The sequence below is a fragment of the Psittacula echo genome (genome assembly GCF_963264785.1).
Source record: "Psittacula echo genome assembly, chromosome: 3".
Taxonomy (NCBI): domain Eukaryota; kingdom Metazoa; phylum Chordata; class Aves; order Psittaciformes; family Psittacidae; genus Psittacula; species Psittacula echo.
In genome coordinates, this window is record NC_137736.1 from 21,062,570 (window position 1) to 21,086,049 (window position 23,480).

The 23,480-nt window shown below is 46.1% G+C and overlaps 2 protein-coding genes across 10 annotated transcripts in view; one reads left to right on the top strand and one right to left on the bottom strand.

Annotated features, from left to right (window-relative positions):
- The first annotated feature begins 134 nt into the window (after positions 1 to 134).
- COL8A1 (collagen type VIII alpha 1 chain) lies at positions 135 to 20,927 on the top strand. Its single transcript, XM_080614164.1, has 2 exons — positions 135 to 11,673; positions 13,127 to 20,927. Exons 1-2 carry the CDS (start codon positions 11,361 to 11,363, stop codon positions 15,031 to 15,033), a joined length of 2,220 nt encoding a protein of 739 aa, XP_080470290.1. The 5' UTR covers positions 135 to 11,360; the 3' UTR covers positions 15,034 to 20,927.
- Positions 17,886 to 23,480, bottom strand: part of ST3GAL6 (ST3 beta-galactoside alpha-2,3-sialyltransferase 6) — a 49,770-nt gene continuing 44,175 nt past the window's right edge. For 8 of the 9 annotated variants that reach the window (XM_080614159.1, XM_080614158.1, XM_080614157.1 and 5 more), the window contains one exon: positions 17,886 to 22,610. In XM_080614159.1, coding sequence (XP_080470285.1) covers positions 22,530 to 22,610 — 81 coding nt within the window. In that variant the 3' untranslated portion in view covers positions 17,886 to 22,529. The remainder of the gene's footprint in view (positions 22,611 to 23,480) is intronic. The other variant, XR_013956487.1, reaches the window with a different exon arrangement.

A 23,480-nucleotide genomic window follows, 5' to 3' on the forward strand; every position in this document is an offset into this window, starting at 1 on the left:
AATATAAATATAATGCAATATTTTATAATAGGAAAATAATTGTTGCTAAAAACATCCTCCTGATTTCTCTCTAGGTGGAGTAGCCTAGCATGTTTAACCTTCTAAGGCAAAATCATTTCTTCCACTTTGTGCAAAGGTAGGAGAAGTATGCAAAGGGCAGGAAACTTTTTAATGGCAAATAACCTTCTGATAAAAATTGTCTGAGACACATGAGGTTTTTGCAAGAAAAATATTTTACAGGCTTTTGTTATTGCTTTCATATCTCCCTTCGACTGGGACTTTGGGTTCCAAAGACCTGCAATGTTAGAACACAGCAAATAAAAGTAAGGGAGAAAGAAGCTGCTCTTTCTCTTGACAGGCTCATCAAAGCGCAGTGAATGGAAATACTGTAAGTAAGTGGTAACAATTCATCGCTGAAATAGAGCCTCCACAGCCTTTTGCTTTTGTAAAAAAAAAAAAAGTCATGAAGCAGCATGAGGGTGCGAGCCAAGAGAACACATTTTGTGCACCATCAAAGTAAGAAAAGGAACAGAAATGCTATGCCGTGCCAGTTTCAGGAACAAGCAGTCAAGCAAATTCTATGGCAAGAAAGCAATACATAAGGCCACAGGATTGCAACAGGAGTGATAGAAAACAATAAATTGTTTCAAATTAAGATCAGGCCAAGTACATCAAAGTCCTATCTTGCTTTATAGTTCAAGAACTCCCAGGACTGTTAAAGTAAACACTGTCCAGGTTGCAAAGGCTAGAGTGTGATCACTGCAAAGGGACACATGAAATAGAGCTTCTCTATAAGCAAAAGACTTCAACCAAAGAACTTGTGCACCCAGAATTAGACTCTCTTAATAAGGCTTCGTGATCTTGATGCCTTGGTAGGGGTCGTGTTAGACCCCCATCTAAATCACTTTAAAGCACTTAAATTTAACCAATATGTGTGCCATGCTAAAAAAGAGGAGCAAATAGGAAGGGAAATACAGTTCTAAACCTCAGAGAAGTCCCTGCTTCATCACTGATGATAGAGGCTGAAGCCTACCCTTTTCCAAACAGCCAACCTCCTGCCTGCCTCAGGCACTCAAAAGGTGCCAGGAACCCTCACCTCCCAAAATGCCCCCACTGCAGAGCACAGGCTGGACCTTGGTGGTAAGGGAGACAGACACCTGCCTTTCCCAAAGCTGCAGCTGGGCTCTACCCAGAACACCGTGTGGCCTCTTTACTCCCAAAATGAAGACACAGCTGTCGCACGGCAGGACACTATACCACAGCAGGGTGCATGCAGGTGGACCACAAGTTGTGCAAGACAAGTCAGGCCTCAAGTGGCATCAGCGACTGAAACAGCACTTGTTACAGGCTCAGGATCAAGAGAAGAACAAGATCAGTTTCTGGCCACTTTTCCCTCATTTCCTCAGGTTTGGCACCAAGCGTAGCTTAGCTAGGCTGAAAAGTCAAACCTGCACAAATATTACATGTGCAGGCACCTGTACTGGTTTTCATAATGTTTAATCTAATAAAAAGACAGATTATGGTCATCCCGGTAGCATCTGTAACAGTCACTGTCACTACCAAAAGCACTTTTATAATTAGGATTTTCCCTTCTATTGCCACTTCTTGGGAAGCATTTGAGAAAAATATGCACTCTATCACCTATTTGTGTCTTGTAGATGTTAATGAATAGGATTTTTGCATAAACAGCTTAGATGCTTTCCTAAAGCTTTCCTAAAGGTATTGAGATCTACTAATTCACACAATGCCTCCCCTCTAAGCAGTCTTCCCAGACACATGAAAGAAAATCCTACACCAGGCTGTATTAGAATAAAGTATATGTAGCCTGAGTTGATCTTTTGTCTCTCTTTAGGACTCAGTGCATATTCACAAGGAATACAATTTATTTTTCCTGAATACATTTGATTTTATTAATTGCCACCGAAAGAGACAGTCTGCTGCCCTCACTTTTGTCTACTCCATGAATCTGGTAAGATGGAGTATTTCACTGATTAACAAGCTTAACTGTGCAGATTATTCATTTGTCATTTAGAGCCAGTTGCTAGCATGTGGCTTGTTCACAAAGCTGTAGCTGGCTGAAACAAGAGGTAGCAAAATGGAAACTTTTTACACTTCTACCAGTGATTATAATTCATAGCAGCACTGCTAGAGACACTGCTTTGGATTAAAATAGCAAAATGCTGTGCTACGCTTTGCAAACCATTGTACCATAATGACATGCAAACAATTGTACCATGAAAATTTGGGAGGCTTCTACTGCACGCAGCCAGCACAACCTATCTCAGGGCAGAGTAAGGCCAAGAGCAATGAATGACAGCCGAGAACAGAGGTTTCCAAAGAGAGCCTGTTGTTCCTTGTTCACACTGTTTTGCAACCAGCAATCACTCCAGTTCATTATCAACACCCTGAGGTTAAGCCTACAAGATCAAGCACTTCAGTCTGAAGCGCATCTCCAGCTGTTTGTCTTCACGTTTATTCTGGGGTAGAGGACTAGAGGACTGGCAGTAGATATGAAGCATTTCCACCAAAACAATCTCAACACTAACAATGCCCCTGGGACATGGTTGACTATAAAAGCACTTCCATAAAAACCAGCTTCATTTCCAGTGGGCTGCTTGTGCACAGAAAAACCATTACATCTGATAAGGCAAATTTCTTGGACAGTGTCAGTGCCTGTGCTCCATGGATTGCTCCTTCTGCAGTGCCTCGTAGCACCACCGCTTCAGAGAGGGAGCCCTCAGGTCAGTTCCCATGTTGAGCAAATAGTCTGTGCTCGGACACACTGACTGCCAGTCCCAGGCTCTGCGCCAGGGACTTTCGCTCACATCCCGATAAGCATAAGTGGGGAGTCAGCTCTACGCTTCGATCATTTTGTGTGTTCCACATTATCAGGTCCAGGTTTACGTGCCTCATGCAGCTGGTTGCTGAACAGGGAGCTAGTGGCAGTCACTTAAGTGTCTCCATCAAAGCCGCCTGTGACCAAGACTGTAGGCAAACTGCCCAGAAGCAAGCATTAGGCAGAGGATTCAAACACATGCCGTATCGCAGAGAACAGGAAAATGTATTCAAAGGCAGGTATTTGCTAAATCCTACCTATAATTAATTCTAATCCCATAATTAAAGTTGCATGCTTTTCTGCAAACATTACTCCATGCTGGTCCTTCCTCCCCACCCAGAGGTCAGACACCGATTCATGCTCAAGTACATGCCACCACGCAAGAGAGTTGCATCCCCAGGGACTATGGTCACCAGGCCAGCGATGCCCAGCTTGCTGATCCTTGTCATGGCTCCCTGCAGTCTAACTGCAAGTAGCTTTCAGGCATTTTCCAGCAAACAGCTTCTGGGCCAGATTCTCAAAGTCATGCAAGAGACTAACTCCCCTGGGCATCAATTACTAGGGCCAGGCATCTGAATACCATCGTAAATTGTGAGCTTCGTGCTTCTGCCGAGTTGGTAGAGCCCTGTGCCTGGGAGTTAGGGGTTGCAGAAATGCCAGTCTAATCATGCCCAGATTTGCAGAGAGATGGAGATGCCTACCCAGGCCCATGTAGGTAGACTCTAAGCAGATTGGGCATGGGGAGGGGACAACATAATTAGGTCTGAGGGCGTAATTTCTCCCCATCATCATAGCTTCTTCCAGTCCCAGGATACATGTTTCACATACATGTACACATAAATATCTCCACACAGACAACTCTTCTCATATATATATGTAGATACAGACACACATGCAAATATACACTGTTCAGAAGTAAGAAACAGGGGAAGTCCAAGGGTGCTATTTTCATACAGAGAGCTGAGTGACCATCCAGACTGAGCACACACACACATGTATTCACAAAGAGACTGGAGCAGAGGCAGTTGTTTTGTCTTTGGAGATGAATTTACAAATGGATAAACAGAGATCCCCTCAAGCATTGCAAGAAAATAACATACAATTATCACTGAAGCCAAGGGCGGCTTACAGATTATTATCAGTTTTTAAGATTAAGGCATTTATTTAGATGTTTTCACGCTTCTCTAAGAAAGCAACTGTAGGCACCACTTTGAATTAAAAAAAAAAATATAAATATGCATCCACCACATGTTGAATATTCCCCATTAGTAGCGGGTTTATACATGCATGCATTTTAAAATGTTGTTATGACAGTCCTTGTTATGACTCTTCAACTTGGTAAATACCACATGATAATCAGACACAGTTGTGAGACCTCGAGCGAAGATTTAATTTATTTTTAACATAGTGAACAATAGCTGTTTCTTGGTAATCTAAACTGAACTCAGACACTCAACACTTTGCTTCCTTGAAAAGGACAGTGCGAAAAAGGGAAGGGGGAGACTGGGGAATAATTAACCTGATCTTTCTGGGAGAATTTCACAAGAGGCAAGAAGGCAGGACTACATTTACCATAAATCCTACTTCCCTCCTTACTGAGTGCCCAGGCCCTCATAGACCCTTTAGCGACGTAAACTCTTCACCTACTCAAGAAACAGGTATCGCCTTCAACGAAGCTATAGGCACCATTAAAAGTAAAATGGTGTGGGACCCCAAATCTGCTTGGGCTGAAGTCAGGCATGGAGCAGCCACCTCCTGCCGATGGCATAGCTGAGCCCCTGCACAGAGGCTGCATTCTCCCTTGCCATCCTCCTGCTCTTTACTGCTGAAAATTAAGATGAAGTCAGCGTAGCTAGTCTTAATATGCATTATGAAACTAGTTAGCTTTCAGAGGAAATTTGTGCCAAGTTGCATTTGGTTGCCTTCACTCCCTGTTTTTATGTGGAGTATGACTGAACATTCAAAAAGAAACCCCCAAACTGAGTTTAATTGCAAATTCGAAAACATCTGTCCAAATGACATAAAATCTCGCTTGGCACAGAAAGGCAGAAGAGTGCTTTACATTCAAGTGGTAATGTATGTATTAAGTGGCATCCTAAGCTCTGAGCAAATACAAAATTATTTGGCAAGCAGAAGGTTGTTGGGTTTTCCTGCCCCTGAAAATACAAGTTCCCACTAAAACTCAGTCTCCATGCGGTACATGGTATCCTCAGATTCCTTCAGAAAGTACTTGCTGACTGACATGTTAGTCCTTAATGGAGTTTAATGATCCAGAGATTGATTTTAGCTGAGATTAAGTTTTGAAATAGTGTCTTTGAAAACTGAACAATGTGCAGGAATATCACTGCTCAAGTCACCTAGGCATCACAGCACTGCCACTGGGAACAGCAACCAACATCTGCTTGACTTTTCCCATCTACGACATCCCCACTTAAAGTCACCCCAACTATTCATTGGTGTTGACTGACTACAGGAACTAAGGCTTTGACAGCTGCGGTTCTCATCTTGTGCTGACATTTCTTAGAAGAAAGGTAGCTGGCTAACAGAATTAGTTTACAAATGCCAACAAATAAATTACATGGTTAGTGATTCATCTAATGCTTTTCAGGTGGTGGAGCCCTAACAAAAATACATATGCAGTGGGGGTGTGCACATGCTTGCACATATAACCCAGTGATTTAACGGAACCATATTGTACAAAACAGGAACAGTACAGGCTATTTGTACCAAAGTAATGCTAAAACTGAAAATGGAAAAAAAAACCTGTTTTCACTTTATGAAGACTTTGTAGGTTTCTCTTACAAGCCCTTCTTGACTCCTCATGAGCTGAGACACACCTCTGCCCGTGAGCTGGGGTACAGTCAGGGAACTCCCCAAGGACTACTGTGCATCTAACCCACCAGCTCTCTGCAACACAGCACTGTTACTCCTTAAGCACAGTAACATGCTATTTGCCATTTCCATTGCATTATGGTATCCCTGCATATGACCAAGACAGGCTTCAGTGGGGCTTATAATGTTCCTGTGGGACTGGGCCCCTCCCTCCCCAAGAATAGAGCCATCTGTGGGTACACTGTTGTAGATACTTGTTAATACCATCAGTTATCAAGGTTACTCCAAAAGTAACCGTGCTCCTAACCACTTCTGATCTCTAATAAAAAAGATCCTAGAGAATTTAGATTTTTAGCATCAATATTTTTAGTAGCCCTTTCTGGGCACAGAATCTCCTCCAGAGGAGGAGGGTTTGTGTGTTTTGCAGCAGTCATTTTCCATGTGGAAACCTGAGTGCTAGCAAGTCCATCCCCTCAGTGCAGTGGGGAATGGGTCCCTGCAGCGCTCATGGAAGGGATTCCAGGGCAGAAATGTTCAGGTCACTGAGATTTAATCAGGCCTTACGCCTCCTTGGGAAATACAGTGGTTTTAAAGCAACATGTGGTAAATTAAGCCCAAAGGGCTAGTAGTCTCTGGGCAAGTATCTTAGAGGTTCTGAGATATGGGTGAATTTCAGTTAACCCCTAAACTGGTTGCAGAGCAAACACTTTCCTGTAAAAAACAATAAATCAAGGTCTGGCTTCCACCGTTTGCAAGACCACCTATGATTTCAAGTCCCACGTGGAGAGGCATGACTCTTTCCATACATTCTTTACACAATTAGGCTAAGCCAGCCATTATTTCTTCACACCAATTTAAGAATTACCACTGCTGGTACATTTTGTTTTGTCTTCAGTTTCTACTGACAGACGCAGATAGCCAGAGGAAGGTCCTTTCTAGTTTTCTCAGGAGAACAGCTCTACTAAAGAGGTTATTGAGAAATGTTCTCACTTGAGCTTTGCCCGTAAAAATGTGTTTTTTCAGGGGCTCTCTCTCACTCCCAGAGCCAGCCACATGCATTCACACGAAGCAGCTGAACACTGCGGTTTAGGATAATGCTCCTTCGCCCTTACGTGTTTCACCCCACCCTAGGTAAAGCAAAACGTTTCTTGTGTCTTAATCTGTATGACTGGTGCAAAACGACATGTCCCACACTATGAAGGCACAGTTGCTTCTCCTGTATTTTCCTTCAGGTGATCAAACAGTTAAGGTAAAACTTTGCTTTCTCCGAGCCTTTGGCTTCTCTACAGGTGCATGCGTGCACCAATTTACGTGCCATAAATACAAAGACACATTCCAGTTGCTTTCTGACAGACACCCAGGAAAATCCCATTCCAACACCAACCTATTGCTCCACTAACACCACGTTAGATTGAGTTACATGAATGGGTTTGGAGATGATCCCTAAATGGATGGGATTTGGGTGAAGGGTCTGGGAAGTCTTACACTTTGGCTGCATCTTCAGCACAGATTTTTCTCCTCATCACTCTGGTATTTTCCTTAAGTACTGTCAGCACTGGGAAAATCTCCTTTTGCTGCTCATAAGCTCTGGAGGACCTATCCAACATCTAGGATCTATACACTTCTTTTAAAAAACAAGAGCAAGATTTTCATTAGCTTTCAGGCATTTAAAGATGCTTGTGGTTTCCTAGCGAGGTCTTTAAACAATGAGAGCTGTGCACCCAGGCATTCAGAAACAAACTGCAGGGCAGAAAAAAAAAAGACCTTCAACTTCTCTCTCTCAGTACATAAATAACTTTCTCAAGAAGCTGAGTAGGATGAGACAGGCAATGAGCTGAAACACAGAAGGTATACCTCATGCTTCAGGGCAGGCTTGCCTTATAGTGCCAGTGTCTGATAGCGATAATCCAGCTGGATCCAGGGCTGGGAGGCAGCAAGCAGTAGCAGTCGCACCCATGACTACCACACTTCTCATCAAGACTAATTTGATCCCTCCTTCCTTTGGGACCAGGGGAAAGACGAGCCGTACAGCCAGCACTGAACACAGGCTGCTTCCCAGGTACCTGCAGCAGAGCCCAAGACTCAGACAGCTCACATGAGGCCACCAGAGAGCCTCTGACCCCTTCCCACAGAGACAATGGCCAAGTCCTATGTAGCCTGAGGTTGTTCAGTAAATAAACCCCTGCCTCCCACCTCAGCTAGTCACAGGCACCGGCCCCAGCCAAAACCAATAGATCAGAAGCAATATGTCATTTCCAGGCCACAGTGTTTTGGTTATGATGAGTCAAAAAACATTAAAGAGAACACAGATGTAGTGAGATCACCTCATTTTCTGGATCCTTCCTATCTCTAGAAGTCTGGCCTGATTTCCCTCAACATTTCCATGTGCACACAAAAACATCCCTTGTGCTGCTGGTTGTGCCTCTTGGACCGCAGGTGTGTTGCGTGACACTTGGCAGGGCCAAGTGAGCTCGAGCTCACCCTGAGCTGCAGGCAGGATGGTGTCTCCCTGTAGGAAACTTTATTCAGTTATTTCAAATAGCTCCCACTTGCACACAAAGCCATGTTTTGTAATAAAAACAAGCAGGAAAGTCACATCCAAAGGAATTTCACCTATTTCCCCCTCCACTTATTCCACTCTAGTTATCTTTTTTAAAAAAACAAACTCCAAGAAACTGGCCACCAGAACAACAAAGTAGCCAAGAAGCTAATGTAATAACCTCATCCTTCAAAATCCACCCTGCCTTTCACACTTGTAGGTTTCCGCAACAGTCCTAAATCATACGGTATCTTTTAATTTTATTTTTTTTTTTTTTTAAGGTTTCACTGCATTCTTTTCTTCATACAAGCAATGTTTTAATTTAGGAGAGATGCACAGAATGTTGCAATTGTTCCAGTAGCCTGGACTTTCCCAGCAAACTGAGGCAGGTGTTACCCTGCTCAGCTACAGAGGCACAGCTACAACCAGTTACTCCTTACAGTGCAGAAAGGAGCAGAAGGGGCATCAGAGATAAGAGTGGGGGTCCCCATCCCCCTGCCACCCCCCCCAAAATAAAAGGTTGCTTGGGGTCCAGATGAAGCTGCAGCAGAATCAGGTCAGTGAGTTCCCATGTCCCCGCTGAGCTGTGATAGCTGACCATGCACAGGCTGTCCTTGCAGTCCAGTGCCATTGAGCTTTAAGCAGAAATACCATGTCCTAAGGCCCTGGTGCTTCAGATGACAGCAAAGCAGGCAGCTGTGGGCTAAACGCCACATTGAACTCCCTGGAGGTGGAGCTGAAATGCTTTGCAGAACAAGGATGAGTGACTGTGCTTAGGCTTTAGCTACGCTTACAAACTCCTCTACAGCTTGGCTCTTGTTTTCTCTGCCACATGGCAGCTGGCTACATCCAAGACCTTAAATTCCTGGAAGAGAAAGTGACTCCAGAAACTCAGCTGTGCAACAGATGCTCCATCTAGTGTTTATTAGCCAATATTTCATTTTCTTCAATGATTTGTTTTGCTGTTAACACTTAGCTCCATCTTTTATGTAGTCCATTTGTCTATTTACAATCATTACTGAAAATATTAACTTTCTGCTGCTTATTTTAAATACATAGTTTTGATTTAGCCTCCACTTATACCTTAAGTAATGATACGCTAATTTCCATTGAGAGATTAGAGCTCACAGAGCAAACTGAAGGAGAAATGTTTTAAAAGAGCAGCAAGCATTTTCCCAGATGCTTTGCTGACACAAAGCAAATGGAGAACTTCGAGCAGGAGTAAAACAAAAACTAAATGACACCCGGCATTACCACCTGGTCTCCACAGCACGCAGGTTTCTCAGGACAGTCCATGCCAGCCTGCCTGGCGCTCAAGCTGAGCCGTACAGCAGTGAGTGAGGAAAACTGAGTCGCGACTCCAGAGCTCAACTCCCGTGGTGCCACTGACCTGGTCCCTGATCTCAGTGAGTTTTACTCGCACCTTCTGCCCACCAGGCACAAGTCCCACCCTCCCAAACTATTTTGAGGCCCATTTTGAAGGCCTGCTGAACACTCTGCAGCATGAGAGAAAGCAAGCAGAGCCGGTGGCTCCTCCCACCTCCATGAACACATTTCCTCCCTCCAAACGCTCCCACCTCTCACACCTCCCCCTGGCTCTTGGTAGTGGTCGTACCTACCTGAAGCCGGGTCACTGCAAGGTCCCTGTGAAAACACATCCCAGCCCACGTTGGGCCACACTGTCCCCCAAGCAGGGGGGGTCCTCCTGCATGCTGCACATTCACCCTGCGCAGCAGAGCCAGGGCTGCACCCCCTCAAGCAGCTGGACTGAGGCAAGGGACTGCCACAGCAGGGAAAGGGGAAAACTTCCCCCCAGGCACAGGGTTGTGGTGCTGAGGCCCTCTGCTACAGACCCAGCTGCTTTGTGGTCCTCTGTGTCCAGCCTGGCTGTTGGGAAAGGATAGGGAAATAAGCAGGTGGCACAAAGCCCTCGGAGCACTTCAGCACACCTGGGCTCAGCAGGGCCCAGCAGCTGCTGGAAATGGGTCCCAGCGAGCTGTTTGGCAGGGCCCTGCCGGTGTACGTGTGTGGTGCTGGCTTTTCCGGGTGCCCAGGTGGACTGCAATGCATCTTTGGATGATGAAAAAGCAGGGATAGGCAAGACAGCCATCAGGCCTGGCAATTGCCATGTGTGTTTGAAAAGTGCAGGACTTGCCTGCATGGCTTGTTTGTGGGACAAACAGCAAAACACCCAAACACATGGAGAGGCTCCTTGTTATCTCAGGCTGCACCAAATTTGCACTATTTTAGGAGTTCCTGGTGCTTGATTTGCTGCTCACACAAAGTGAGCAGTGCTTGTAACGTTCTTACTGCAGAAAGGAAAGCCGACAGCTGATAGGACAAGAACTCCCAAGCTTATAGTTTGATAATGAAGAAAAAGAAAGAAAACCATCCTTGTTCTGTTGTGCTAGTAGGGCTGGAGAGGCACTGGGATGAGCTGCCTGGGGAGGGGACAGGGTCTGCAGTGGGGAAGACCTTTAGAAAACAGTTGGCTCACAGATCCTGACCGGAGGCAGTGAGGGCCCTAACAGCCCCTACATGGTCTTCATCTTCTGGGTGAGGTCTGAGAGAAACCTCGGAGGAAAGCTGTCAATGAGCTCCAGTAGAAATGGAGAGCCCTTGGACCCCACAGCCACGAGGCACAATCCGAGGCACAGATCTAAGCTGCAGAAACTGTGCTTTTATTGCTATGGAAAATATAGCAGAAGGGGTGCCTTCATGGGCAGAAAGCATTTAAGAGGCACCACATGCCCTCCTGCTGGCTCTCCCCCTGTGCCACAGCTTGCAGCAGAGCTCCACAAACCTTGTGCCGCAGTACTGACACAAGTGGGAAAGCAGCACACTGCAGCTTGGGGATCAGAAGGAGAGGTCCCCCTGTGGAGAAATGGCAGATGGCACCGCCCGGTTTGGGCAAGGTAAAACTACACGTATATGAGCAGTATAATAGTACTATTTGAGTAAGAGCTTCCAATAAACCAGATACAGGCCTGCGGCAGGATGTCCTCCATGGCAACACAGGAACCAGAGCCAGTTTGCAGAACTTTAGGTTCACTTTGTTTCAAAAAATGAGAGCAGATCGACACCAAGGGAAGACACACAACACTAAAACACATTTTCTGCTAACTGTGGTTTTGTTGTGTTTTTTTGCAGGTGATGGCAGTGCTGCTCTTCCCTGTGCGGCTGCTGGCAGTGGCCGTCACCATTTACTTGGAGCTGGTGAGGTCTGCTCAAGGCGGCGCCTACTATGGCATCAAGCAGCTGCCACCCCAGGTGCCCCAGTACCAACCCCTTGGACAACAAGTACCTCACATACCACTGGGCAAAGAAGGCATCCCAATGCAGCACATGGGCAAGGAGATGCCCCACATGCAGTATGGGAAAGAGTACCCCCACCTGCCCCAGTACATGAAGGAGGTCCCACAAATGCCTCTGCTTGGCAAGGACATGGCTCCCAAGAAGGAGAAAGGTAGGCTCAGCATGCCCCTCACCACTCCTGCACAGTCCTGCCTGGTGCCCCACAGCACCATTTGCCCAAGGTGTGTGGGGGGGGAACTGAAGATGGGGAGATTTAAAGGTTTGCAGATGAAAACATGCAATTCCTCTTCCGACTATGCAGTCCTCTTTCTGTAGGTTATTTATGGGTGTAACAAAGGCATTGAAGGTACAAGCATTACTGCGTGAGTCTGCACGTACAGGCACTTTCAGTATCCAATAAAGGAAGTTCTGACAATATTTGGATATCTAAGAAAACTACATAAAGTGTCCAAAATACAAAAGGCAGCAAGGAACACCCAGTATTATCCCATGCCATAAAATCTTTGTGGGAGCAGTGAGACTTCAGACAAGCTGGTTAACTCTTTGTCTTGTTGAGGGTTCAGCTTAACCACAGCCTCCGCTGGCTTCAGAGAGAAATGGAAGATTTCAGAGCCTATTTTTGGAGTGTCTGAACAAGCACAACCGGCTGTAGTAAAATCAACCCATCTTGTGAGCAAGGGAGGTTTTGTACGTGCATAAAACACAACATGTGCAGAGACAGAGGAGTTCTGCCTCCCAAAGAATAGTTAATTCTCCTGCCCTTAAACCTCATTGCTGTCCTTCCCCCAAATCCCTCACTTCTTTATCTATTTTAGAGTGAGAGAGAAGCAGACTTTCCACTTAACACAAAAAGCCTGCAGTTTGAAAAGCAGCCAACCCCAGCACAACCACTCTCATGCAGCAATGCCCTCACCCTAACCTGCAGTGCTGAGCGGTCACATACACAAAATGTGGTTTTGGATAATAAAAACGTTTTATGCAGTGTTTAGAAAAGCTCTATCAAGATGTGGCTACGCAAAAACCTGTGGGAGCTTAGCAATGCTGGGTAAGGGTGTAGGTTTCCAGTAGTATCATAATGGGAACCAAAGCCTTGGTGAAAATGCAGTCATATATACATACAAACTTCTCATTGATACCATCTTTTTAAATGATCTTGCTACTGTAAGTCCCTACAGCAAAAGCACTTTTATGCCACAACTCCTCTCACAGCATGAGGGCACCGAGCCGCTTCCGTGTCCTGAGAAAACTCTTTGAGTAGATTAACCTACAGCAATATGGAGCAAAAAGCAGGTTTTGCTGCTTAAGATTGTATAGGTGAAAAATGCTAGTAAAGGGCAAATAGCTTTTGCATAGCAAAAAGTAAGCAAATATGATATATTTATTTTATGGAAATAGAAACACATGCAAGCTTGGGACATCCTCTTTGATCCAAACACCAGCCTGTAACTCGCTGTCCAGCTCTGCCTCCCTGCCCACCACAAAACCAGGAGGCATCACAAGTGCGTTCATTCAAAACTGCCTTTGTGTTTCTTGAAGGATGTGACTGCAATCACCTTTTGATTCTCCAACCCCCTTTTCTTCTTTTCCTTTTCTTCCCAACCCAGAAATGCCCATGCGCAGTCTGAGGGGCGAGCAAGGTCCCCCTGGTGAGCCCGGACCAAGAGGGCCACCTGGGCCACCAGGATTACCAGGCCATGGTGTGCCAGGAGCCAAAGGAAAACCAGGCCCGCAAGGATATCCAGGAATTGGGAAGCCAGGTTTGCCAGGAATGCCAGGGAAGCCAGGGGTCATGGGGCCCCCAGGGCCGAGAGGGGAAATGGGGCCAAAGGGGGAGATTGGGCCTATGGGGATACCTGGGCCACAAGGACCGCCAGGGCCCCACGGGCTTCCTGGCATAGGGAAAGCGGGTGCTCCAGGGCTGCAGGGACAGCCGGGGCTGAAGGGTGAGCCTGGGATGAAGGGGCCTCCAGGAGCTCCTGGGATCCCAGGGCCAAAAGGGGAGAAGGGCGTGGGGATCCCAGGATTGCCGGGGCTGAAGGGTCCTCCTGGACTGCCAGGCCCCCCTGGCCCCGTGGGGCTGCCAGGGGTTGGCAAGCCAGGCATGGTTGGCTTCCCTGGCCCGCAGGGACCCCTGGGCAAACCCGGACCCCCGGGGGAGCTGGGGCTGCAGGGGCCCCCAGGCGCCCCTGGAATCCAAGGCCCTCCTGGCCTCCCTGGCATTGGCAAACCCGGCCAGGATGGCATCCCCGGCCAGCCTGGCTTCCCGGGTGGCAAAGGGGAGCAGGGCCTGCCAGGCCTGCCAGGGCCCCCTGGCCTCCCTGGCGTTGGGAAGCCAGGCTTTCCCGGGCCCAAAGGTGAGCGCGGAGTAGGTGGCCTGCCCGGGCCCTTGGGGCCAAAGGGGGAGAAGGGGCATGCGGGGCCACCTGGCATGGGGGGGCCCCCAGGGGAGCCAGGCCAGCCGGGGCTGCCAGGCATCATGGGCCCCCCAGGGGCCGCTGGCTTCCCGGGACCCAAAGGAGAAGGTGGCGCCGTTGGGCCACCAGGACCGGTTGGTCCCAAGGGTGAACCTGGCCTGCAGGGGTTCCCGGGAAAGCCAGGCTTCCCTGGGGAAGTGGGGGCCCCCGGGCTGCGGGGGCTGCCAGGCCCCACAGGGCCCAAGGGGGAGGCTGGGCACAAAGGCTTGCCGGGGCTGCCGGGTGTCCCGGGGCTCGTGGGGCCAAAGGGCGAACCAGGACTCCCCGGTGCCCAGGGTCTTCAGGGCCCCTCGGGCATCCCAGGCATTGCAGGACCCAGTGGTCCCATCGGCCCCCCAGGGCTGCCGGGGGCTAAGGGGGAGCCTGGCATACCCGGACCCCCCGGCTTCCCTGGCGTAGGCAAGCCCGGTGCGGCAGGGCTGCAGGGACCTCCAGGGAAGCCCGGAGCACTCGGTCCCCCTGGCCAGCCCGGACTCCAGGGGCCACCTGGCCCTCCCGGGCCCCCGGGTCCCCCGGTCATGATCCCACCCACTCCACCGGCCGTGGGACAGTACCTGCCCGAGGTGAGGCCAGGGATAGAGGGCCTCAAGCCCCCATACGGCTACAAGGGCAAGAAAGGCAAGGCTGGCGGTGCTGTCTACGAGATGCCAGCCTTCACGGCAGAGCTCCTCACCCCCTTCCCCCGGGTCGGGGTGCCCGTGAAGTTCGACAAGCTCCTCTACAACGGCCGGCAGAACTACAACCCCCAGACAGGGATCTTCACCTGCGAGATCCCCGGCATCTACTACTTCGCTTACCACGTCCACTGTAAAGGGGCCAGCGTCTGGGTGGCGCTGTTCAAGAACAACGAGCCGCTGATGTACACCTATGATGAGTACAAGAAGGGCTTCCTGGACCAGGCTTCGGGCAGCGCCGTTGTCCCGCTGATGCACGGAGACAAGGTTTACGTTCAGATGCCATCCGAGCAGGCGGCAGGACTCTATGCCGGGCAGTACGTTCATTCGTCTTTTTCAGGATATTTATTGTATCCCATGTAAAACAAAAACCAGACACACACACACAGAGTCAAAACCCTTCTTCCCTACTTCAAACTTTTATACCATGAAAGATGCATTTTATGACTGTTTCAGACCATCTTGTACAAAAAAAAAAAAAAAAAAAAAAAAAAGATGTTTAACATTATGCACAGCTAGTTATAAAAATAATAATAAAAAAAAAGGTGTGGTGAACATATCTACAGATGTTTATCAGGTTCAGAAGCAGTATTTTGCACCCGAGGGGGACATACTAGCTGTACGCTATATATTTCTGTGATGCCATGCTTACTTCATTTCATCCACAATAATTCAGTGCTAAGGTTCAAATCAGTGTGCATCACTCACTCCTGTTGTGTGTTTCACTGATTGTAGTTACAAGATGAAAACTGGTGACTTAAACCAGAATAGGTCAGTCTCAAATTATATGGAAAAATTTGAGTGGCTTTTTATTTGTTTGGGTGGGTTTTTTGGTGGGGTTGACAGCAGGTCTGCCTGACAAGCATAGGTCTCTTAGCTGGGGACCTTTATTTCCCTTCCCCCCACATACAATATTCCTGCAGGTGTGTTTTTACTGAACGATTTATTTATGATGGAAAAGGAGTACTGATGGTGTGACTGTTCCCCACGGGCCTCCCTCCAGCAGTCATTGGACCCAGAATGTGCCCGCTGCCTCCAGCAGGCACTGGCTTCACCTCCCAGTGCTGCAGCACTTGAAGAGCCTCCATCTGCATTTGCACAGTTGAAGTAGCTGGGGTCGATCTGAGACAAAACTGAGGGGTTCCCCATTTGCTTTGTGCCACATGATGGAGACATTTTGACCAGCACACGGCAATGCAGGGAGGCGGGTATAAATTTGCTCAGATTTCTGTGCTCGTGATAAGAACCTGCATCTGTCTGGCTTGTCAGAAGAGACACCTGTTCTGCCACTCAACACAAGTTAAATCAGTTTCCTCTTCAATGACTAGGCAAAGCAGAAGTAGCTCTGCTTGTTAATTAACTTTTAGTTTGTTGTTTGAGATCAACCAATAACTTTACCAGCAATACTGATCATGCAAATTTATCCAAGAACTTCGTTTTATGTAAAAGCTGATTTCCCATCCTTATTTATATGCTACCTGTTGCCAAGGAGAACCTGCAGGCCTCCATCTTTTCTGTACATGCGGAGAGCAACTTCCCTGTGAGAGCTGTCTGCTCATCAATGGTGCTAATTTCACCTCCGAAGTATTTGCTTCCAAAGGGCAGGGTGCTTTGCTGTGGTTCCCTGTGCGGTGCTGCACATCACACACTGTTATGCTAGCTGAGCGAGTTCCATACTCATCAATTCTTCAATGTCTTTATAGCTACTGCTACCGCTTTTGATTCAAAAATGAACTAGATTTTTCATGCAGAACTAAGATTGGATTTAACTGGCATTACCATTATTTAAATGCAGAGTTTAATGCAGTCTAACATTGACTAAGGACTCCAGTGATATAATGTGGTGCTTTATCTCAGAATTTTATGGAACGGTGGCAGGAACGGATGGACAGTTTACCAGGCATTGGTGACTTCAGTGTGTTCTCAGAATATGAGAGAGATGTCAAAAGCAAATAATTTTGTATTTAAAATTTTTGTACTGATTTGAAAAAAAAATACCTTATTAAATATCTTTAAAAAAAAATTAAACAAAATCCTGTTCTCATTCAGCAGAAACATTAGAAGGAACATTCAACATGCGGGAAGCCAAGAAATCAGGCAACGTAGAGGTACACTGCTAAGGGTTTCTGATCTCCCAAAGACTCTGGCTGGCAGCCCAGGCTGGGAGACTCACACCATGACTCTGGCTCTCCCTGGGATTTGGAAACAGCTTTTCCCATTACTCCTCATTCCCATTTTTCACCTGCAGCATAAACCTGGTGTGAAAGCAGCAGCATAGCTGTCACTGATCTACATCAGTATTCAACTGTGGCTCCATTGCTGACAGAAGGTAGATTTAGATGAGATACTAAAAGTTGTTCTTTGCTATGAGTGTGATGAGACAGTGGCAGACAAGCTGTGGCTGCCCCATTCCTGGCAGTGTTCAAGGCCAGGTTGGAGGGGCTTGGAGCAACCTGGTCTAGAGGAAGGTGTCCCTGCCCATGGCAGGGGGTTAGAACTGGGTGATCTTTAAGATCCCTTCTAACCCAAACAGTTCTATTATTCAATGCGTAAATTATAACCCATGGTGTGGCTCCCTCAGTCTCACCTCAGACAGGTATTTCCTCCAGGCTGGCAAACTCCTAAACTGTCAGTACTAAAATGAAGGTATTGCATACCTACTTGTGTCAGGTAATCCCCTTTTCTAAACCTCCCTTAGACTCCCTGAAGCTGCTGGCTAAGCAGCTCCCTGCTCCCCAGCATCTCAGTTTTACTGTACAGAGAGAAAGAGAAAACAAAACATGAGTGAAGTATCACAATCTGTGTCTCCCACTTTCTATCTGAAGTCTTTCTACCACACGCCATCTTCCTAGTTAAACATCTTTTATTTTAGCAATCCCCTGGAAGTCCCTCATAAGACAGGCAAGATTAAAAAAACATGAAAAACTGAAATCAGGAGGATGCTGCTCTTGATCACATCTACAAAAAGCTATGTCCCAGCCTTGCTTTTGCTCAGCCTGGAGCGAGCTCTCCACCCATGGTACGGCTCAGACGACCTCAGTTCAAACACCTTCAGCTCTGCTTGCTTTACTAAGCACCAAAGCTTGTTCTGAAACTCAACGCTGTATCTGACAACACTGTGTGTACTTTACACACCATTAATAATGGGGCTGGGCATGCCTGCTCATCTGCACATGCAGAGCGTGTTGACCTTGCAAAAATAAGCCTGAGGGCACTGCCTTTAACACAGTTTATTCACAGGAAAATAATCTCTTTCCATCTGTAGCATTCAAAATTTCACGCAAAATGACTGTAAGAATATCTTCAAAATACAGCTGGCACCTTAAAAGCATATAAAACTTAAGACAAATGGTAAATAAAGTATTTACTGATACCAGAAAGAGATGTTGGGTTTCCTATGTTCTTAAAAAACAGACTCCATTTAAAAGTTATTTATACCACCTCCCAGGGCATTGTTAAAAAGGAAAGTATAGCCTAGGAAACGAGGTACCACACACTCATAATTAGACACCAAAGTTCTGTATTATTATCACAAATACAGTCACTGGAAATGTCATTTATCATGTCTTTCAGGCACTCTCAGGTTCATATTTAGTGCAATAGTCTGCGACCTTCCTTTTTAAGTCAGCTCTCCGTATTTCCCTTAATTATTACAGCAGAAGAAAAAAAAACACTTTCCTGATAGAAAGCAAACAAAAACCCCCTAAAAGTCTGAGCCGAAGCAAGCTTTCAGCTGACGCCCGCCATCCTGCTTGTTCTGGGCATACTCTGCTACCTCAGAGCTGGGTCTTTACTACAGTGCAGCGTTTTGAGCAGGGTGGCAGATAAAATGCAGGAGCACCTCTGTCTCAGACCTCAGCAGGCTGCTGGAGAACAGGACAGAAGAAGATGGGATGAGTGCGCCTGACTTTGCAATTGATACAGGAAGAAAATGGACTGGAGATACTGGGTACCTATACAGTTACACTGTTACCACTCATGGAAATAGAGCTGGCAGCACCTTGGCATTCAAAATTGGCAACTTTGCAGAGGATGATGCGATTAAAAATGAAGGGGAGCTGTTAATGGGAAGTTTCAGTGCAGAGATTTCACTTTCAGAAATGGTAACACTAGAAAAAACAGAATAGCAGCTCACTCTCAGAAAAGATCTAAGTTTTGGAGTTAGTATTACTGCTTTTTCCAAAAGTCTCAAGGCAAGTCTTTGGTTTTGCAAAGTGCCTGTGGAAACATACGCCTGGATAGAACAGGCACCATCATCTGTGAAACACACTCACTCAAGTATTCCTGCCTAAGTGAAGGAAAAGCCACTCCCATCCTCAAGGCAGCGTAGCAGAAACGACCATGTGAAGCAGGTGATGAAGCAGGGTTGGAGTACACAGAATCTTACCAAAACATCTTACAGGAGGGAAAATTAATCACTTGGGTTGCTGCTTGGTATTGAAGAAAAAGCTACTGGCCTTCAAGCTGTGCTTTCCAAAGCCCTAGTACCCGGTGGTTTAGCAACAGTACCAGCTCTTGGCTCGGTCCCAAGTGAACAGTGTGGCTGTAAATGCTCCCCAGCCACCCAGAACAGTAACCTTGGCATACATAAACTGGACACCCCTGCAGGAGCACACGAGTAGGGGGAACACATCCCTGGGAGTACTGCTTAATTTCCAAAATGTCAGTCACACAAACGGGGAGGCTTATTAAGAAGAAATACAATAAAAAGGGGCAGCTGATAGGGATAAATGTTTGTGGTCAGCATGTTAAATGTGTTGAAAATCCAAAAACATAAAAAAAAAACCCTAAGCAAACAACCAAACAACCAACCAACCAACCAACCAACCAACCAAACAACCAAACAACCAACCAAACAAACAACCAAACCAACCCCAAAATTGTTAAGGAGACCAAAAAAGCTGACGTGGTAAAAAAAGAGCAAAGGAGCCTAAGTAGAAAGTTTGGGGAACACCATTTGTTTGCCATGAAGCCTTTTTTCCTATTACTTTCCTTGGATTCTAATTATAGCAGAACAAAACCCAGTTGTGTCCCTCCCCCTTCCCCCCAAAAAAACCAGAAAAGCAGAAAGCCTCCTAGGAAAATTAGGAGGAATCAAGTTTACATTACTTGGAAGAATCTCTCTGAAGAGGCAATATAGCATAGAAAATATGCACATCCTCAAAAGCAGAGCTCCCTACCCACCTCCTGCTACTGGGGACAGGGGTTGCAAAAGCAGAGGGGAACAGCAGCACCATCACAAGAATGAGGGACTATGGGGAGAGGGCAAATTCCACAGCTCTCCTGGACAAAATCCTCATGGTCAGCGTACAGAAAGGCATGGATGTGGCTGGGTCCATGGCTGCAGCCCATCCAAGACCTGCAGTGGGGCACATCTTGACGGGCAAGAGGCAGCCCTCCACTTCTGCCTGGCTCTGTTCTCAAGAGTCTGAGATCTGCCAAGGACTTCTACACAGAGAGAGCTCACACAACACCACAGCCTCTGCGAAAAGCCTTACATACGCATTTTCTTTCCCGTGGAATTACTATGTCAGGAATCCAAATCACTGCAGTGACTAAAAACCTTTTTAATGAACTGAAATTGCTATCAGAAATAAATGCTGGTGGAGGCAAAGGCACAGCATCACTTTTTGTGGATGCAAAACCCTACTTGTTTCTATTCAGATTTTTTTAAGCAACCATCTCCTCAAATCCCAGAACTATGAATGTCAAAAAAATCCCCCAAAAACCAACTAAGAACCCTTCTGTCACATGGGGAAGAAATTCTGGTTTCCTCCATTTCCAGTTCTGGTTTCCCCCATTTCCAGCACCACAGTCCCAGACCACCCATGCTCCCCTCCCCTCCATGCCCTTGCCCTGGGCACGACTGGACAAGGGGTCACCCCCTGCAGCATCACCTGCAGCAGCTGGGCCCAAAGGACACACATCCAGCTCACAGAACACCATGGCACAGCCTGACCGTTGCTGGGGACACGTCTGGGTCCTTCCCCACCCCTTAACACAGATTCTTATGACATTCAAAGTTATTTCAGATACGTTCCTTTTGCATGAAAGGGACCAAAGCTCAGGAGTCATTAGGTGAAAGCACAAACCTCTTTGGCTGTAGCTACCCCCCAAATCACACTGTCCTCACTGACTCCCAAACAGCAGAGCCAAGGAGCTGAAGCTGGACATGACAACTACAGGAACATGGGGGTTTTAAATACCTATTTAAATACCTATATATCACTCTGCAAGAGAAACAGGAAAAAAAGAAAGATGACTCTTTGGTCACTTCAGAGCTTATTCCTCTAGATTGCTGCAGCAAAGAAACTGCATTTGGTACTCTCATAACCCTCAGCTTCTAGGAAAAAAAAATACTGTGCTCTCGACCTGCTAGAGGTTTGTATTCATATCTTAATTGTTTGGACTGCTCCTAAATGTACTAAAACTCTCTATATAATTTTATTAAAAAGCAGCAAACGTTTTTATACCAACTTTAAAGATGTCTTTTTTCTTTTTGAAGCGGACTTCATTGTATTTTCTTCAGGTGTGATTGATCAAGATAACACAAGATCTGCAAATCCAACACAATTAGAAGAAAATAATACACCATTTGAGAGAACTGGAACAACGCATTGCTTGTTCTGCTTTGACAGCTGTCAAGGGCATTTCCAGGCAGATTTAACTTATTCAGCTGGCTTGTGACACAAATCAATACAGGAGACAAACGTCCCAACACGTTTCAATTAAAAACCACTAAACGATTTAGTTCAGCCACATCCTACAGGAGAGGTAAACAGAAGCCAAGTGATAATTCAGCTGAGGCACATCTTGGTATTCATTCCCAAGCACACTCTATTCCAAAAATGGAAACATTCATTGCTCAAATTGATGCATTTCAAAGGCGGAAGCACATTTCAGCACCTGAGAAAGGAGACTGTGCTGGTCTGGAAAAATACACCTTGATTCTTGGGGAGCAAACAGGAAATGCAAAAGATCCTGTCATAGAGATCTAGGAATCCAACAAGTATTGGCTCCAAATTTAAACTCAGCCATGAACATCTGTGTCCCAGCTCACGTTTCCACTGTAGTCTGGGAGAAGCTGTTAGGACAACTCTTCAGTCTTCATACACCCTCTTTTCCAAGTCACAAACTGCAAAATTTATTGGATGCTCAGGATGTGGAGTATGATTTTCCATAAACTGGTTACACCACAAACACTGTCAATACCAACACATCCATGAATGGGGCCAAAGGGTCTCCATTTTTGGCAAAGGCAGACCACTGTTCAGAGCTGATGGCCAGTGCAGAAGTTGTGGCTTCTTTGCTGAAGAGGGACGTCCCCTCCTCAGGAGTAGGGCAGACCAAAACCTGCACCCTCTGTGTGTTCCCTCTTCTCCCAGACACACAGTATGGATTTATAGCCATCTCTTTAAAGCCGTTTTCATACTACAGGAGAGACATTCAAGACTTTACATCCATCTACTAATTAAACACTGTTTTTTTCAGTTTTGACAGGGTAACTCTTGGAGGACAACATCAGAAACAAAAGTATTCCAGAGAAGTAACTGTTTGTAAAGAGTTCTCGCTGATAAATAAGTGATATGCATCACATTTTTATATATCCCTGATACTTTCAGCTGAAAGTTTCATGGTTTTCCCATTATTAGACAGCTTCACAGAAATTCAGGTAACTGTTTGCAATAGTCTTTTACCCTTGGGCTTCGAAGAAGATTCTGCCTTAGTGAGGTTTCTGTGTTTCTTTTAAACAGTAAACAGTTATGCTGCACTTAAAAAATAAAAATGTCGTACAAAAAATATATATTTTTTTTAAATCTTGAAAATAGTGATTGCTCTTCATATGTTCCATTCAGCTCTCACGTCAAATTGACCACAAAGTTCTTGTCTATAAGCTTCTTCAAAAATTTCTGTTCAGCATTGATGTTGTGGTATTCATTCTAAAGAGATGAAAGGAAATAATAAAAAGTTAAATTCAAATTATTACCAGAAGCATCACTCAGTTGTTCTTTCCTTTTAATTACCTGTGGTACTTGGAAGATCTACGAGTAGGAAAGCTCTGGGGAAAAGACTTATCAGCAAAGGCTGCAGCATAGTCTTCCAAGAAAACAGGTGAGTGACTTTTGCTCAAAACTAGATTAGATTTTCAATTAGGACAAAAACCAAATGGGAAGATCCTTCAGTGGCAAGAATGGGCGAGACGTGGTCTCAGAGAAGACCTTCCATTGCTACCTCTCCTAACTCCTCCCCATGCTGAGAGGGAACAGCTGCATAACCACATTTACGACACACATGGTGAAAAAATGACTAATTCTCAAAGCTCAATGCAGGTTCTTGAAAAGCACACATCAGGCATCTGGAAATCAGATGCATGCTGCCAGTCAGTTTCAACAAGCCAAAACCAGCCCATCTTCTGTGCTATATCCAGATCCTAGATACACAGAGACCACTGAGGCTGGGGGAGGACAGCACAAGGGAAGTCAGTTTACTGACAATCTTAGACACTGAATCCAGTAAATTAAAACGAATACAAATACTGCATAAAAAATTGTACATATATAATATTTGCAACTCAATGCCACTAAAGAATTAATGACCAGGTTTTGGTTTAGTTATTTATTTTTTTAAGTTTCAACATCTGAGGAATCTTATGGATGTCTATTCAACCAATGATCAACCTTAGCCAAGCTTAGTGTACAGTGCAAAAAAAGTGCCTCAAAATAAAGGCAAGTTCAGTGTCAGAGCAGCAGCCCAGAGAGACACAAGAGGCTCCTATGAGCATTGTCCCTGTCCTTCCTCTCCAGGAAAGG

What these genes read in the sequence shown, in the direction of transcription:
- COL8A1 (XM_080614164.1), top strand. Translation starts at nt 11,361, where the DNA reads ATGGCAGTGCTGCTCTTCCCTGTGCGGCTGCTGGCAGTGGCCGTCACC. An exon ending in GGCTCCCAAGAAGGAGAAAG is followed by an intron (nt 11,674 to 13,126) that starts GTAGGCTCAGCA and finishes TTCCCAACCCAG; the next exon opens with AAATGCCCATGCGCAGTCTG.